The sequence below is a fragment of the Narcine bancroftii genome, chromosome 10, assembly GCF_036971445.1.
Source record: "Narcine bancroftii isolate sNarBan1 chromosome 10, sNarBan1.hap1, whole genome shotgun sequence".
Lineage (NCBI taxonomy): Eukaryota > Metazoa > Chordata > Chondrichthyes > Torpediniformes > Narcinidae > Narcine > Narcine bancroftii.
Genome location: NC_091478.1, coordinates 47,786,950 through 47,803,613, shown reverse-complemented (window position 1 = coordinate 47,803,613; position 16,664 = coordinate 47,786,950). Strand labels below are relative to the sequence as shown.

The window sequence follows — 16,664 nt, the reverse complement described above, 5'->3', positions numbered from 1 at the left end:
CAGCAAGTGAGGGGCTTTTAAAAGTGGAAATATTAAGAGTTCAGGACCACCAGGGAAGGGTGAAGCATAGGATGGCAGGTCCAGAGAATCCTGGATGACAAGGGACATCAAGGAAAAAAATGGGGAAGCACATGTCAGTCCAGAGGTACTTTGGGAGGACAGAATTGGAATGGCAGGGATTGTTCAGAGATAGCGAGCATGGCTTGGTTGGTTAGAGATAGTGTTTGATTAATATTACTGAGTTTTTTTCCTAAAAGAATTAAACATGTGGATAAGCATGGGCCTTTGACATGGTTTCCAAGGAAAGTTGACAAAGTAGATTAAAAATGGTAATAAGAGACAGGTGATGGTGGAGGATTTATGATTGAAGACCTGTGTACCACAGCAACCCACCCATGGTTGTTTTATAAATATATCAACAATTTAGATGCAAATGCATCATTAATAGTTTGCAGATTTTAAAAAGTGCTATTTTTGATAATTAGCTAGATAATCTTCAGCAGTAGAATTAATCAATTAGTTGGAAGGGTAGACCATTGGAATTTAATTCTGATACACTTGAGCTGATGCTTTTTGGAAATGTCTAGCAAGATAAAATATATTGCATGAATGGTGGGGGCCTGGAGGATTCGGAGATCACGGCATGTTTACCTGAAGATCGCAGAAGGCAACGGCTCTGGAGAGAATGCAGAGGATGTTTCAGTTTGGAGGAGACACTGCATTGGCTGGGCTTATTTTCCCTGGAATGCTGGAGGCTGACAGGTGACCTGATACACTAAATTATGGGAGGCATAGCCAGAGTTCATACTACAAACTTTTCCCTTCGGCAGTGGCTTCAAAGACCAGAGGGCGTGGATAAGATGCTTGTGGATCCAAGGAAGAGAATCTCCCCCCCGCTTCCCCACCACCACAGAGTGTGGCTGCAATCTGGAGCACACTGCCTGAGAAGATGGTGGAGACAGTTAACACTCGGGATTCAGATAGCTACTCTGCCAAGCCACAGGAGGGTACAGACCAAGTAAATGGGATGAATTTAGAGAGGTGACTGAGGGATTACATGAATCAAGGGACTATCTCTGGGTTGTTGGACTTGTGACTTTACATTTCTTTGCACCCTTTTAAAGCCCTTCACATTCAGTACAGCATTCAAAGCAGAATCTTATAAACATTTATCAAGACTTCTTGCCTGTCCAAGTCTTTATTTAGAAAGCACAGGATCCTATACACTTTCTCAGCGCGTTCTGCTGGAAGGAACGTTGGTTCTGTATGATTACCTCTTCTGGACGCTGCGTGACCTGCTGAGTTCCTCCAACATTTTTGCGTTGTTGCACTTTCAATGATTTATGCACATTTACCGCTTGTTTTAATGGCCCTTCTAGAATGGTTCACTCTTTACCGACCCACCTCATCTTATGGAAGCATGCACTCCACTTCATCACCTTTCCGACTAAATCACAAACCTTTCCTGTGTTAAATTCACCCATCAATTGTGTGCCCAATTCCACCAACTGGTAATTTCCTATGGAAGTCTGTTGCATCTTCCTTTTTTTTGAAGCATTTGCTAATTGTGCCCTATACCCCAAATCATTAAACATTTAGAATGTGTAGGAGTGGGTCTAGTGCCAACCCTCGGGGAACTTCATTGTGTGCTTTTCTCAATCTGAAATTCATCTTTTACCAATCTCTAATTCTTACCAAGCCATTTTACATTCAGGGGTCTCCAGTCATTTTCATTCCCTGCAATTTAATCCTGATTACTAGTTTTCACATGGCATCTTATCAAAGGCAGAGATAACAGTTCCCTCATCAATCCTATCACCCCAACAAAATGTTTGCACAATTCATCTTTAATAAATCCATACTGTCTGTCTCTAATAGATCCACTCTAAACTTCTACATGTAGTGGTCTGTAGTTATTGAGTTCATTCAGGCACCAACTTTTCTATTTAAAGCAGATGCAATTTTGCTATTTTTCATTTCTCCGACCCAACCTCAGTCATGTTTGAGATTATCACTGCACCCTCCACTTCCCTCAGCAACCGGGGATGAATAGGCAGATTCAGTATCTTTAACGAGGTTAACGATGCTGCTCCACCTACAAAGATCCTCCAGCAGGTTGTGTTTTGCTCCAGTCATGGATCAATCAGTCTCTTGTATCTCCAATCACAGAGCAGTATTAAAAAGCCCCCTCAGTATTCATCGAACAAGATACACAGATGGGCATGATTCACCTGAAGAGATCTTTCCTGATAACCATGCATCGCAGATAATCTGCCAGCTTCTTCTGCATCATGGCAAGCCGTAACCAAGCACGGGCACGCCCCAGAGGGGTCCTGCAGGGGAACAGCAGCCCTCGTTAGTTAGTTACCACATTTCTGCATCTTTCTCCAACAACGAATCGCACATTTGGCCAAAGTTAGGGTGTCTGCACCTGCTCCACACAGCTCCAGGGTCAAGACTGCTTGCCCATTCTCGAGACTATCCTGTATGGTACGGGAGCTGCTCTGCCCAAGACTACAAAAGACTGCAGCTCAGACCCTCACACAAAACCCTCTTCCTTTCACCGATTTCATCCACACTTCCCAACCCCTTTGGAAAAGCAGCTAATGTACGAATGGACACATTCCACCCTGGTCACATGCTCTTCCCGCTCTTCCTGTTGGGAAGAAGATTGAGAATGTGAAATCACTCACCACTAGATGCAAGGAAAGTTTATTTCCCATTATTACTAGACTCCTGAACGACCTCCCACCTTACCCATTTCTTTCACTGTGACCCTACAGGGATTTATTTAGCTGCACTTGTGTATAGATAGACTTGCCGGTTTTGGCGATATGGTTAGCATAACAGTCAGCGCAATGCCTTTACAGCACCAGTGATTGGGACCGTGGTTCAAATCCTGCGCTGTCTGTAAGGAGATTATGCATTCTCCTCATATCTGTGTGGGTTTTCCCTGGGGGCTCTGGTTAAAAAATGTACCAGGGGTTGTAGTTCAATCGGGTGTAATTGAGCAACATGGTCTTGTAGGCCGAAAGGGTCTGTTACAATGCTGCATGTCTAAGTTTAAAATTTATGCAAAACAAACTCACTGAATTTCAGTTCACGCAACTATAATGATAAACTGGAAAGCTATGGGAACACAATTTACACAAAGGAGAAATATATCTGGTTCTGAATGACAGGTGCAGAATCATTACCAATTTCTTTAATCCAAGAAACATCACCATCTTGCCAATCCTCACTGGAACAGCACCAGAGACCCAGGCCACCCAAGAAGAAGGGCAATGACCATTACAGGAGGAACAACCAAAATCGTGTGGGTGCTACCTCATGACGACACAGACAGCAAGCAAGCTGTGGCAGGGTGTGGCTTGCAGAGCATGAGAGAGGGTGGTCTACAGGCATCTCAACAGATCAATGAAGAGTCACATGCAAGAGCCCAAATCTTCCAGTCACAAGCTGACACAATGAACCAGTCCACACTGCAAGGTCTGGAGCCACAGTTCTTTCATCTGTTTAGCCAAGGACAGTTCGGGGTCTTGCGAAGACCCAGCGGGCTTGATACTGTCTCATGGACATTTGTAATGGGAAGGAACAGTAGCAGATGTCCCTCCTAGTTCAATATAAAATGTCTCCACCGGAGATAAAGGGGTTGAAGCATGAGCTCTCTCTTCACACATTTCAAAGACAGTCCCACATTCACCATACTTTGCAAAACAAAATTCCTTACTTTAATCCAGGCAGGTCCCGGACACTCGTTGCAATCTCTGCAACTTCAGGACATAGTTTCTCCACAAGTTCTAAGGGGCCCCACACAGACTTGTTGTAACCAAGGAAAGACTTCTTCACTGCAAAACAAGGTAGGGAAAGGCCACGTTACTTATAAACAGCACTAATAGTTTTGGAGGCGCGATAAGGGGAGATAGCTTCTTAAGAAAGATCAGCCTCAGGTTGCGATGCCTCCCATGGATAAATAATCACCACACCCAAATCAAACTCCATTCAATGCAGAGACCCCACACATTTTGAGAGACGCAATACACAAACACGCTGGAGAAGCTCAGCAGGTCACGCAGCACCCACAGGAAGTGGAGGGCAATCAATGTTTTGGGCTTGGGCCCTTTGTCAGGAGTAAGAAAAAACAGGGAGGCGTCTGAGTAGAAAGGTGGGGAAGAGCACGGGCAAACAGATAAAAGGGAATAGGTAGATACTGGTGGGAGGGTAGAAAAGAAATTGATGGCCAGACGAGCAATTTTGAGAAGACAGATAGAGAGCACCAGCTCGTACGCAGTGGTTACAGGATGTTATGTCAAGCTTGAAATTGGAGAAAATTAGATCTAATGTTAAAGAGATCAAGGTTGAATTTGACAAGATCTGGGGCCCTTTCATGGACTATGATCATAATTTGATGACTTCAAGCAGGGGTGCTCTGGGGGTTTTCCATCCGACATCCGAGAGTCGATTCTTTACAATTTTTTTTCTTGTGACCGTGTTTAGTGAGATTGGCAGGGTTTTTTCTCCTTTTGTTTTTTTTTCAACAATTAGAAGAAATTGGTCTATTTAGATAATCTCAATATTAAAATATGAGCTAAATTCTCATAAGGATATTTCACTTTTTTCAAGAATTATGTAAGTCAATGATTAATTGATATGTGACCCATATTCTGTGTTGCATTAGATAAAATCTATATAATTTCTCTTTATCAAATTTAATAAAAATGTTTTAAAGAGAAAGCTGAGAGGTAATGGGGAGAGAGATGAAGGTAGCTCATTGATGGAAGGAGGAGGGGAAGGGAAGGGGGTGCGGAACTGGGGCAGAGGGGTAGGGAAAGAGATGGGGAGGAGGGTTAATGGAAGCTGAAGAAGTCGATGTTAATGCTGTCTGATTGGAGACTGCTGAGATGGAATACAAATTGTTGTTCCTCCAATTGGTGGGTGGCCTCGGTTTGGCAGTACCAGTACGAGGCCATGGACAGGCATGTTGATGTGGCACATCCAAAATTGTTGGCCACTGGGTTATGAGCCCAGTGGACCCCAAAACCCAGCAGCAATAGATATTCACCAAGACAAATGATTACTTAAACAAAAGTTGCTTTTAATTATCTTTAAACATGAAAACATAATCACACTTTAACTTAACTAACCTAACTTAACCCCTTCTAATTGCAAGTGCCCATGTATGTAATGTGTGTTTAGTTCAGAGAAGTTCTTTGGTTCACAGACCAATCTCTCTTCTCACTCCTCCAAGTTCACTGGTTGCAGGCAATTCTTATACTGTGCACAGAAATTAACATTCATGAATTTCACCAGGCTTTGGTGCTTGACAGGTAAATGGTTACCGTTCAGGAAGGTTCTTGTCAGTTTTCAGAGAGATTTGTTGTTCCAGGACATCCACAACTGATTTCTTTTTAATCAGCCACTTCAGTGTCTTGCTGACGAAACTTGCCCCCTTCATGGTTCTCCAGATGATAACCTCTTTCTTTCAGGTCACCACAGAGTTCCTTTTAGTTTCACTTATTCCAAGTGAAACATTAGACAGCAGTCCTCTCCACTTGCATGAAGTACAAGGGTATTGACTAGGCTGTCTTCCAAATTGGGCTTTCCACAAGCTTGCAAGCTTGTCCTGTTCCAGTTCCAGCTGGTGTCTGCTGGTTGTAACACTGTAGAGGTTCTCTGTGTGTGTGTGTATCTCTCTCTCTTTCTCACTCACTGAGAGAAAGCCTGTTTGACTTTCTCTGCTTGCAAAACCACATGACCCTCTTAGAACAACTCCAGACACAACTGTGGCTCCAACAAGATCTTTCATCTGTTGCCTTTTGTAAATAACATTAGTGAAGTCTCTTGGGCACTCTCCAAAGCTCTTGCAAAAGCTGTGGAGCCAAAATGTCTAGCATTATCAGAGCTCCAGTATTTCAACTAAGATCTGTTTTAAAGTGTTTGCATGTGACCTACTCTAACAAACCTTTCCCAATTTATCTCCCAAAAAACATATCTATTTACTCTGTCACAACTGGGAAGTCCAAGTTATCGCTTTCAGAGTGAAAGTGCAAAATGAAACAATCTCTCAGTCTGCATCCTGTTTCACTGAAGTAGAGGAAGCCACATCAGGAGTAATGGTGGGAGCAAATACCCCCTGCTGATTCACATGAAGCATTGCTTCACTTGGAAGGACTGAGTGGGGTCCCTAATTGTGATGAGGAAGGAGGTGTGGGCACAAGCGTACATTTCTTGCATTCACAGGGGTAGGTACTGAGGGGGTGAATTGTGGGAAGGGTTGAGTGGACAAGGAAGTCCTGGAGGGAGCAGTTTCTACAGAAAGGGGAGAAGATGTTTCTGATGGTGGGATCCCATTGTGGGAATGGCAGAGAATAATACGAGACTGGTTGATGAGGATAAGGGAAATCCTGTTTTGAATGATCCCCAATTTGAGCCGGGCGAATGAGGATACCCCAGTCATCTTAGTAGAGGTCCATAACACCCGTCAGGTACCACCTTCAGAAATTTTAGTGACAAGATAATTGAAGAATGTGGAATTAAAGACTGGCAATGAATAACATACCATAAAACTAACTGATTATTAGGACATCCAATTTGTTCAAAAATATCCTTTTGACTCTAAGGAGATGCCGCCCTATTAACCTACACCCCCGGTACGTACTCGCAGGCCGAAATGGCCTGTTACCATGCTTTATGTCTAAATTAAAAGGTTGCCCACCCCTGCTTTAGAACCTAGCACACAGATCTACAGCACAGTTGTATACCAAAGATAAAGCTACATAACCAACATTTTGGGACAACCTTATAACCTAGAATTTCCCAATTGCATCACTATTTTCTCAGTTCCATGTACCTACCTAACAGTTTCTTTAAAAGTTCCTATTGTACATAATGGAAAAAAATCACAATGGCAACACCGTTCAAATAAAACACTAAAAAGAAAAGGAACTCAAAAGAAATGAGGACCTGAAAAGAAAAGGCAAAGTGGGCCGTCTGCTCCAAGTCCTATCTCCGTAATCACACCTCTGGGATAATTTAACCTTATCCCTATTTAAAAGGGGGAAGTTAATCTATCTGAGAACCAATATACTCCAAGTAAGGTTGCCACACTCTACCGAATGTGTCATGTTTCCTCCATAGGTTATACGTGATTTTCTCCAAGGGATGCAACTCTGCATTTCCATATTCCATTGAGTGGTATTTAGCTGGGTTGTGTGCCTCATGATGAGTAGGATCGAGATAAGTTTTTGGAATATATTTGCTGTGGTGGGTGGGGTGTTGGGACAAATACTTCGGGTATAAATATATACATGAATGGATTTTCCAAGTCTGTGAAAACTAAAATAAAATATTTTTTAAAAAGTTCCTATTGTCCCTGCCTCCCCCACCTCATTTCATACACCCACCACTCTCTGGGAGAAAAACTTACATCCCCCCTGTACTTACCCCCAAGCATCATAAAACTATGCCCCACCCCATGTTAGCCATTTCAGCCCTGGGAAAAAGCCTCTGGCTGGGCATACAATCAATTGTATCAAATCTCATCATCTTGTACATCTCCATCAGGTCACACCTCATCTTCCATTGTTCCAAGAAGATCATTCACTCAGTCTATCCTCACAAGGCATGCCCTCCATTCCAGTCAAACCTTCTCTATAGCATTCACTTCCTTCCTGTGGTGAGTTGACCAGAATTGAAAACAATATTCCAGGTGGGGTCTCACCAAGGTCTTACCTAGCTGCAACATTACCTCACGGCTCTTGAACTTGATCCCACAGTTAATGCAAGCCAACACGCCATACTCTCCCTCACCACACCATCAACCAGTACAGCAACTTTGAGTGTCCTATTAACACAGACCCCACAATCTCTCTGTTCGTCCCCACTGTTCAGAATCCTCCCATTCACATTGTATTCCGCCTTCAGATTTTACCGTGTGAAATGAAACTCTTCACACTTTTCAGGGTAAAACTGCATCTGCCACTTCTCATCACAAGCTCTGCATTCCTTTGTAACCTCTGGCAAACCTCGAGACCAGAGGTGGCCAACCTTTTAATTTAGACATACAGCATGGTAGTAAGCCACTTTGGTCCATGTGTACGTATCAGGGGTGTGGATTAATTGGTGGCATGGACTTGTGGGCTGAAATGGCCTGTTTCCATACTGTATGTCTAAATGAAAACTTTAAAGGTTGGCCACCCCTGCTCTAGACCAGTCATTTTCAAACTGCCCCCCTTAACTCACATTCCCTATGCCATCAGAGCACTGATGGCAGGGTTACTTTTTTGAATATTTTATTTTAAAAGACTCAAGCAAATATATATATAAACAATGTAAGACATTTTCTTATCGCACAATATCCATATATAATAAAAATAAATTATTTCCCCCCACCTTCCATGATTTATTGCATTAAATAAACCATAAAAGGCAAAGGAAAAAAAAACAAAAAAAATAAATTAAAAACTAAAAATTAGAACCCATGTTGTCAGTACTACAACCTTAATTTAGTCTCCATTTATCTGTCAGGACGGTTTGCATCTTAATCTATTTCTTAAGGGGTGGGGGAGGTATAGATCATACCTGCGCCCCCATGTGTCTCAGGTAAGGCTGCCACACTTCGATGAACATGTCATACTTCTTCCACAAGTTGTAAATCATCTTCTCCAGGTGAACATCACTCTGCATGTCTGTACTCCAATGTGCAATACTCAGTTGAGAGTCGGACTTCCATGCAACCACTATCCACTTCCTGGCTACGGACAAAGCGATCTTCACAAACTGAATTTGGTGTTTGGATATTCTAAACTGTACTTCGCTAATAATATCCCAGAAAGAACAATTCTGGGTCTTGTGGAAACCCAGAAGCTGTCCCCCAGGTCTACCCAGAAGGATCTCACCTTTGTACACAGTCAGGTGGCGTGGTTAAAGGTTCCAACCTTTACACCACATCTGAAACACAGATCCCAAACTTCTGACTTTGATGTATGTAATTTTTGCAGTGTGAGATACATGCTAGGTACTGCACCAGCATGTATCTAGCATTAATAATCCCTGTCATGCTGTTTAGACACAAGTCTTCCCACCAATTGTTTTACCCAAGTCTGACTCCCCTCTCTCCCTCAACTGGTATAATCCCAGTTTCAGGCCCTCACTTTGGAGTAGGAAATGCATTCTAGCAATAAATTTACAATCTCCATGAACTCTGGCATAGTCTCTGTTTGTCCTAATTTGCATCTTAAGAAAGATCTCAATTGTAGGAAGCTGAAATTTAATTCTCAATTGCTTAAATGACAATAGTTGCCCTTGATCATAACAGTCTTTGATACACCTGATCCCTTTCTGGCACCAGGTGTCCAGGACCTTATTGTCCAGTGTCATGGGTATGAAATTGTTCTGAGAGACAGTCCAACCTTCCATCCAATACATTGATGTATTTGTTGCCATATTTGGTATACATGTTTTAATAAGGGGTAATTTGTCTTTTGTAAATTAATTTGGTGTTCCGTTTATATATAAATTCTCCTGCTGTCCTTTCCCCTATCGAGATTAGTCCAATTTGAGCTCAAATTGAGGGGGCAGTCCTCCCTCAAACAGCGAGACGATAAATCTTGCCTGGGAAGCCCAATAATATTTTTTGAAATCTAGTAGTTTTAGACCCCCTAATTTATATTCCTATGTTAATTTTACTACAGAGACTCTGGCCACCTTCTCATTCCACAAGATTTTTCTGATAAGTTCATTGAGCATTTTGAAGAAGCACTGGGGCAATGGAATGGGCAGCGTTTGGAAAAGATACTGCAGTCTTGGCATCACCTTCACTCTGATACACTTCACTCTGCTCAGTAATGTCATGGGCAGAAGTTTCCATCTAGTCAAGTCCTCCTCTATCTCCTGGAGCAAAGGAAGATGTTTAACTTAAGTGTATATTGCTTAAATCTTTTTCTACTCTTACCCTTAAATATTTGATACCTTCTTGTTGCCACTTAAATTGGTTTCCTTGTTGATATGGTTTGTAATCTCTTTTAGTCAAAGGCATAATTTCACTTTTGTCCAAATTTATTTTAGATCCTGAGACCTTCCCATAATATTCCAGTGTGGCCCTTAGTCTGGCCAATTATCCTTCAGGGTCTGTCAAATATACTAACACATCGTCAGCAAATAGATTGATTTTGTGTTCTACCTGGCCTACCTTAAACCCCTTTATGACTGGATCCCGTCAAATTGTTTCTGCCAATGGTTCATTGGCTAATATAAACAGAGCTGGTGACAAAGGACAGCCCTGTCTACTAAATCTACTCAGCAGGAACACTGGAGATATTTGTCCATTTATGATAATTTTGGCTTGGGGTTTATGACATAATGTTCTCACCCAATTTATCAATATTTGTCTCAATCCAAATTTTTCAAGGACCTTAAACAGGAAGTCCCATTTCAATCTATCAAAGGCCTTTTCAGCACCCAGAGATACAGCCACCCCGGTCCAACCCAGCTGTGCCTGATGTATTGTATTAAGCAACCTAGCTACATTAACTGCAATTTGCCTTTTTTGAATGAAACTAGCCTAATCCAGATTCGTCAATTTCGTCAAATATTTGCCAACACTTTTACTGTATAATATGCATTCAGTAGTGATATAGGCCAATAGGATGTTTGTTTCAATGGATCCTTGTCTTTTTTTTGGGCTCACTAATAATTGTTGTTGAAAAAAACTCTGGGAGAATATGTGTTTCCATCACCTGATCCACCACCTTCAATAAGGAGGGGCATTAAAAGGTCCTTAAATTCTCTATAAAATTTGACTGGGAACCCATCCTCTTCTGGGATTTACCTGCTTGTTGAGTGCTCAGTTTGTTCAATCTCTTCTTTTGAGAAGGGGGCATCAAGACCGTTTCTCCTCCTGAACCAAATTTGGCAGTTGCAATGCAGATAAGAAGTTGTCTATTTCTGTAAGTTCTCCCTTTGATTCTGATTTATACAGTTTTTTATAGAACTGACTGAATGTAACATTTATTTCTTTTGGCTTATAAAAAATTTTGCCTTCTTCCGTTGCATTAATCCAGTTTGTGCCATATTAATTAATTATTCTATTTGCCAGCATTTTAGATGTTATTTTATAATCTGCATTTAACATAGGTCTGTTATTAGAACAGGTGGGAGAGATGAATGATTTACCAGAATCACTGTTATTATTGCTGTCTTAAATGATTCTGGTAAATCATTCATCTCTCCCACCTGTTCTCTTCTTCTTTCTTTGGCTTGGCTTCGCAGACGAAGATTTATGGAGGGGTAAATGTCCACATCAGCAGCAGACTCGTTTGTGGCTGACAAGTCCGATGCGGGACAGGCAGACACGGTTGCAGGGGAAAATTAGTTGGTTGGGGTTGGGTTTTTCCTCCTTTGCCTTTTGTCAGTGAGGTGGGCTCTGCATAATGGAGGAATTAATAAATCTTTAAATACTTTATAAAATTCAGGGGGAAAGCCATCTTCTGAGACATTATTTTTTAATAACCCAATGCTTCTTTAACCTCCTTTTGAATAATTGGAGTGGACAATACTGTTTGATCTTCTGTATTTAATTTTGGTAACTTTATTGGAGACAAAAATTCTTCTATTTTCTTGTAATCTTTTAACGATTCTGACTGGTATAAATTTTTATAAAACTCTCTACAATTTCTATTTATTAAATAAATAATTTATTAAAAATGCCTTAGTGGAAGCTGGAAAATGCGTGGCACTAACTTGGATGTCAGATGCTTATTTGGGAATGAATAGATGGCCAGACTGAAATAGATGGCCACTTGAAAAGATTATATATTATTTACGTAATAAATCTGAAATTTTTCAAAAGATTTGGAAACCATATTTTCAAATTATAGGAATTAGTATTGTCCAACTGAATCTTCTGACTCCTAAAAACTAAGATATGTTAGATTTTATTTGTTAGTTTTAGTAAGTTTTTATAAATAATATCCAGGTGTTCTTTTTTCTTTCTTTTGTACCTTATTTTCTATCAGGAGTTAAGGGTTATGGGGACAAGGCTGGAAAGGGGTACTGATGGTAGTGATCAGCCATGATCTGTAAAATGGCAGTGCTGGCTCGACGGGCCGAAGGGCCTACTCCAGCTCCTATTGTCTATTGTCTATCAGGCTGTTGGGGGGAGGGGGGAAATTTAAAAAAAAATCACTGTGTTAATTTTTAATATTTTGAACAAGAAATTTATGTACAAATTTTGATGCATATGTGAAATTAAATAAAAACTTTCAATAAAAGTAGGGAATAGGAATTGCTTAAGCATGTGAGTTTAGGGGGGCAGTTTGAAAACCACTGCTCTAATCTATCCACAACACCACCAACTTTCATGCCATCCAAAAACTTAATAACCCCCCCTTCTACTTTTTCAGCTAGGTTATAAAAAATCACAATGATATGATACAAAGACATTAACAAAACCAAATGAATCATTGGTTATGTAACTTTGGTATATAAACTCCATTGTCTGACCTGCTGAGAATCTCCAGTATTGTGTTTTTACAAATATTCAGCAAGTCAGTCATCAAGTAAGAAGAGATGAACAAAATTAATGTTCCATCACCAGGTTTGGAAATAGTTATACGCAAAGCTATTTTTAAAGTCCAGAAAATGTGGGAAGGGGAAAAAATAAAAATCTGCAGATGTTGGAAATCTGAAATAAAAATCAAATACCTGGAAAACTTTAGCAGGCCCAGCAACATCCGTGGAGAGAATACAGTTACAATTTCAGGTCTGGAACTCATCAAAATCAAATTAAAACAAAAATAAAGGTGCAGATGCTGACATTTGAAATATGAAAACAAATAGTTGAAGGGTCTTTAACCTAAAATATTAACTGTTTCTTTATCACAGATGTTGTCTCACCTGCTGAGTGAAACAAAAGTCTGTAGACACTGTGATTGTAGTGAAAACACACCAAAATGCTGGAGGAACTCAGCCAGTCTTTCAGCATCCATTGGAGACAAAGATACGTTGCAGACTTTTCAGGCCTGAGCTCTTTTTCAAGGAAAAAGCAGAATGAGCCAAAAGCAGGAAATCTCAGAATTCAGATGGGGGGAGGAATCCAGACCAACAACAGGTGTTAAATGGAGATCATAAGGGGAGAGGTGAGAATTTATCATGTCTGTGTGAGACAAGGAAAACAGAGAGAGAGATGCACACAGCTGGGGGAAGGCAACAGGGGAAAGAAGTGAGGGGAGAGGGTTTAATGAAAGCCAGAGGTCAATATTAACGCCATCTGGTTGGGAGGTGTCCAGATGGAAGATGAGGTGTTGTTCCTCCAAGGTGCGGGTGGTTTCACTCTGGGAGTGTATGAGACCATCTACAGACATGTCATCAAGGGAATGGGTTGGGAAACTGAAAGGAGTGGCTACTTGGAGATCCATGCTATTGTGGTGGAAAGAGCCGAGTTGCTCAATGAAACAATCTCCCAGTCTGCATCCGGTCTCTGCTGAGCTTATCCAACCCTTTCTTTTTTTTTTATTTCCCCCCGAGGTCTTGCTCATCAAGTAAAGAACAGCTTGTTAATCCCTAATTCCCATTTTGGTCAAAAATCTGAAACACAATTTCTCTCTTCCCACCTCTTCACCTGCGAAATACTTGTGGATTTTCTATTTTTGCACCTGACGACATGTTCCCAAACTGAGAGAGGTACTCCACAAAAGTTGAAAAAAATCCTTCTGACCCAATTTCAACTTTTTACCCACTGCTGTCATAATTCCTTAAGACAGATGCTAGATTTCAATTTCAAGAATTGGGCGGCACGGTTGGAGCAGTTACGGCACCAGCGATTGAGACTGGGGTTCAAATCCCATGCTGTCCGTATGGAGTTGGTACGTTCTCCCTGTGCCAGCGTGGGTTTTTCCTGGGGGCTCTGGTTTCCTCCTACCTGTCAAAAATGTACCAGGGGTGTAGGTTCATTGGGTGTAATTGGGTGGCATGGACTCGTGGGTCAAAATGGCCTGTTACTGTGCTGTATGTGTAAATTTTGAAAATTTGAAAGAATGTGAGAAGCAAATGGGCAGCAAAATGAATATTGATTCACAATTTCTAAATTGAAGTGCAATAAATTGTAAAGACACAGACATTTAAAGAAGCCAAATTTTACAGGAGATTGGTTCTCAGAATCTGTGACACTCCCATTAGGGCCATAAATCAATGGAGATACTAATTCTCTCCGCAGACACTGCCTTTCACAGATACCTTTCAGCTTTGTTCAAACAAGATTCCAAAATCTTTAGGTCCAGCAACATCCACGGAAAGAGATAGAGCAAACACTGAGGGACCACTTCTCCCCATGGATGCTGCCTGACCTGGCGTTCCTGGGGAACATGCAGGGTGAGTGGAACGGAGTCCACAGTCTGATCAGTCATGATCTTATTGAATGGCGAGATGTACTAGGTGGTCTGCATGGTCTCTTCCTGTCCCTTGTACTCTTACAACTCACCAAGTTCCCGCAGCTTCACAAAGTCAGCAGTCTTATACGAGGAGCAGCAGGCCAGAGACCAGAGTGACATTTCAGCCAGAAGCTTGTGATTATGCACTACTCCATTACCTGCTGATGGAAGGAATTATGATGACCCAAGAGGATTGGCTGACACAATGCTGGCCAGAGTCAAAATGATGCTCCAAAGATAAACTTACTACAACCCTAGAGACAGCATTCACTCCCCTGTAAGTCCAGCGTGAAGTACCATACGATGACCAAGAGACTTAGAAGAGAGGGTTTTACTTATGGACAAGTTACATGATACCTTTCAGTCCGTGTTTGAGGCAATGCTCCATCACAATGAAGAACTGCTGCAGTGGGGCATAATCTGAATCGAGAGTGCGCCCGAAGCTGAGGGCTGATTCGATCAGTCCTTTGATACTCAGGTTCGCCATGTTCAGCAGGTTTGCTCGTTCAATGGCCATGGGATCCCTGGGCACTGACAACCAAACACAAGGGTTTGCACGAGGATCGCCATGGCAATTTCCATACCCACCCACTTTACTCCATGTCTATCCCAGCTCCCAATCACACACACATCTCCAGGTCGTCCAGTCCTTCCAGACCCATTCCTCTCACTGGCCACCGCTGTAAGCCTCCAACTGTCCTGTGTTCCCTTCATTCCTCACTCTCCCCTCCTCCAGACTCTTCTTGTTCCCTTCATCTCACCCACCACCCCCCCCCCCCCAACTCTTGCCAGCCCGAAGCAACACCCCAGTTAAACACTCAGGTTCCCCCACACTCCCAACCTCTGGCAACCCTCCCTTATCTGTCTGCTTCCCACCCCATCCCCAAGTGCCATTCCTCATCTGTCTGCCCCCAACATGATGCCAAGGTGCCCACCTTTCTCCCAGATCCTCTGCCCTGTCTCCATTCCTCTTGCCAAGACCCATTCCCTCCTCCCTTCAGTCCCACCTTGCAGATCTGCACCCATACGTGTGGTCCGTGTCCTCTCCACCCCAGCCTAGCCTCACCCATCGTCTTTCCCCCTCCTCTCTCCTCCTTTCCCCTTCTCTTTCTCCCTTCTCTCTCTCACCCTCTCCCTTGTGTCTCTCTCCCCTCCATCCTTATCTCCCATCCTACCTCCCCCCTCCGTCCTTATCTCCTCCCCCCCCCCATCCTCTCTCTCCCCCTCCCATCCTCTCTCACCCCTCCCCTCTCCTCTCTTCTCTCTCCCTCCTCCCATTCGGCCACCCCTCACCTCGGCCGCCCAGCCGACTCTGCTGGGCTTGGGCAGCGCAGCCATGGGCCTGGGACGGGGCCGGGGAAGGTTCCGGCCTCCTGCGAGCCAAGCCGACGCCAGGGCCCCGCCACCCTTCGCCGGCCCCCTGCCCTGCTCGCTCCTCCTGGAGACGCAGAACGCCGAAGGTCCGCTCCGGGTCTCGAGTATCCCCGTCCGCCAGGCCGAGACCGGGTCCCGGGAGCGGGGCAGCGCTCGGCTCCGCACTTGCCATATCCCGGCCCGAGCCAAGCTCCGCATCGGTATCAGCAGCTCCGCTGCGGCGACCAGTGGGCGTGAACCTGCCCTCATCAGCTCCCCCCGCCCATCAGCTGCAGCCCAGCCCCACGTCCCGTGCCCCAGCCCCACGTTCCCACTACCCAAGACCCCTCAGTCCCACATCCCTGTCACCCCACGTCCCACATCCCCCCGCCCCATGTTCACCCTGCCCCAGACCCCTCAGCCCCATGTCTCTCCGTCCCCCCGCCCCATGTTCCCCCTGCCCCAGACCCCTCAGCCCCATGTCTCCCCGTCCCCCCTGCCCCAGACCCCTCAGCCCCATGTCTCCCCATCCCCCCGCCCCAGACACCTCAGCCCCATGTCTCCCTGTCCCCCCTGCCCCAGACCCCTCAGCCCCATGTCTCCCCATCCCCCCCGCCCCAGACCCCTCAGCCCCATGTCTCCCCGTTCCCCCTGCCCCAGACCCCTCAGCCCCATGTCTCCCCATCTCCCTGCCCCAGACCCCTCAGCCCCATGTCTCCCCGTCCCCCTGCCCCATGTCTCCCCCTGCCCCATGTATCCCCATCCCCCTGCCCCATGTTCCCACTGCCCCAGACCCCCCAGCTCCATGCTCCCCAGCCCATCGATCCCCTAGCCCCATGTCCTCACCTCCCCACTTCCCCACTGCCCCAGCCTTGTTTCCCCTGC

General features: G+C 44.0%; 1 protein-coding gene across 2 annotated transcripts in view; it reads right to left on the bottom strand.

Moving 5' to 3' along the window:
• The window catches only part of rufy2 (RUN and FYVE domain containing 2), a 164,785-nt gene extending 148,751 nt beyond the window's left edge, over nucleotides 1–16,034 (bottom strand). For both annotated transcript variants that reach the window (XM_069900866.1, XM_069900867.1), the window contains exons 1-4: nucleotides 15,720–16,034; nucleotides 14,784–14,957; nucleotides 3,731–3,848; nucleotides 2,232–2,333 (exon numbers count right to left, since the gene is read on the bottom strand). In XM_069900866.1, the coding sequence (XP_069756967.1) occupies nucleotides 2,232–2,333; nucleotides 3,731–3,848; nucleotides 14,784–14,957; nucleotides 15,720–15,972 (647 nt within the window). In that variant the 5' untranslated portion in view covers nucleotides 15,973–16,034. The remainder of the gene's footprint in view (nucleotides 1–2,231; nucleotides 2,334–3,730; nucleotides 3,849–14,783; nucleotides 14,958–15,719) is intronic.
• Nucleotides 16,035–16,664: the final 630 nt, after the last annotated feature.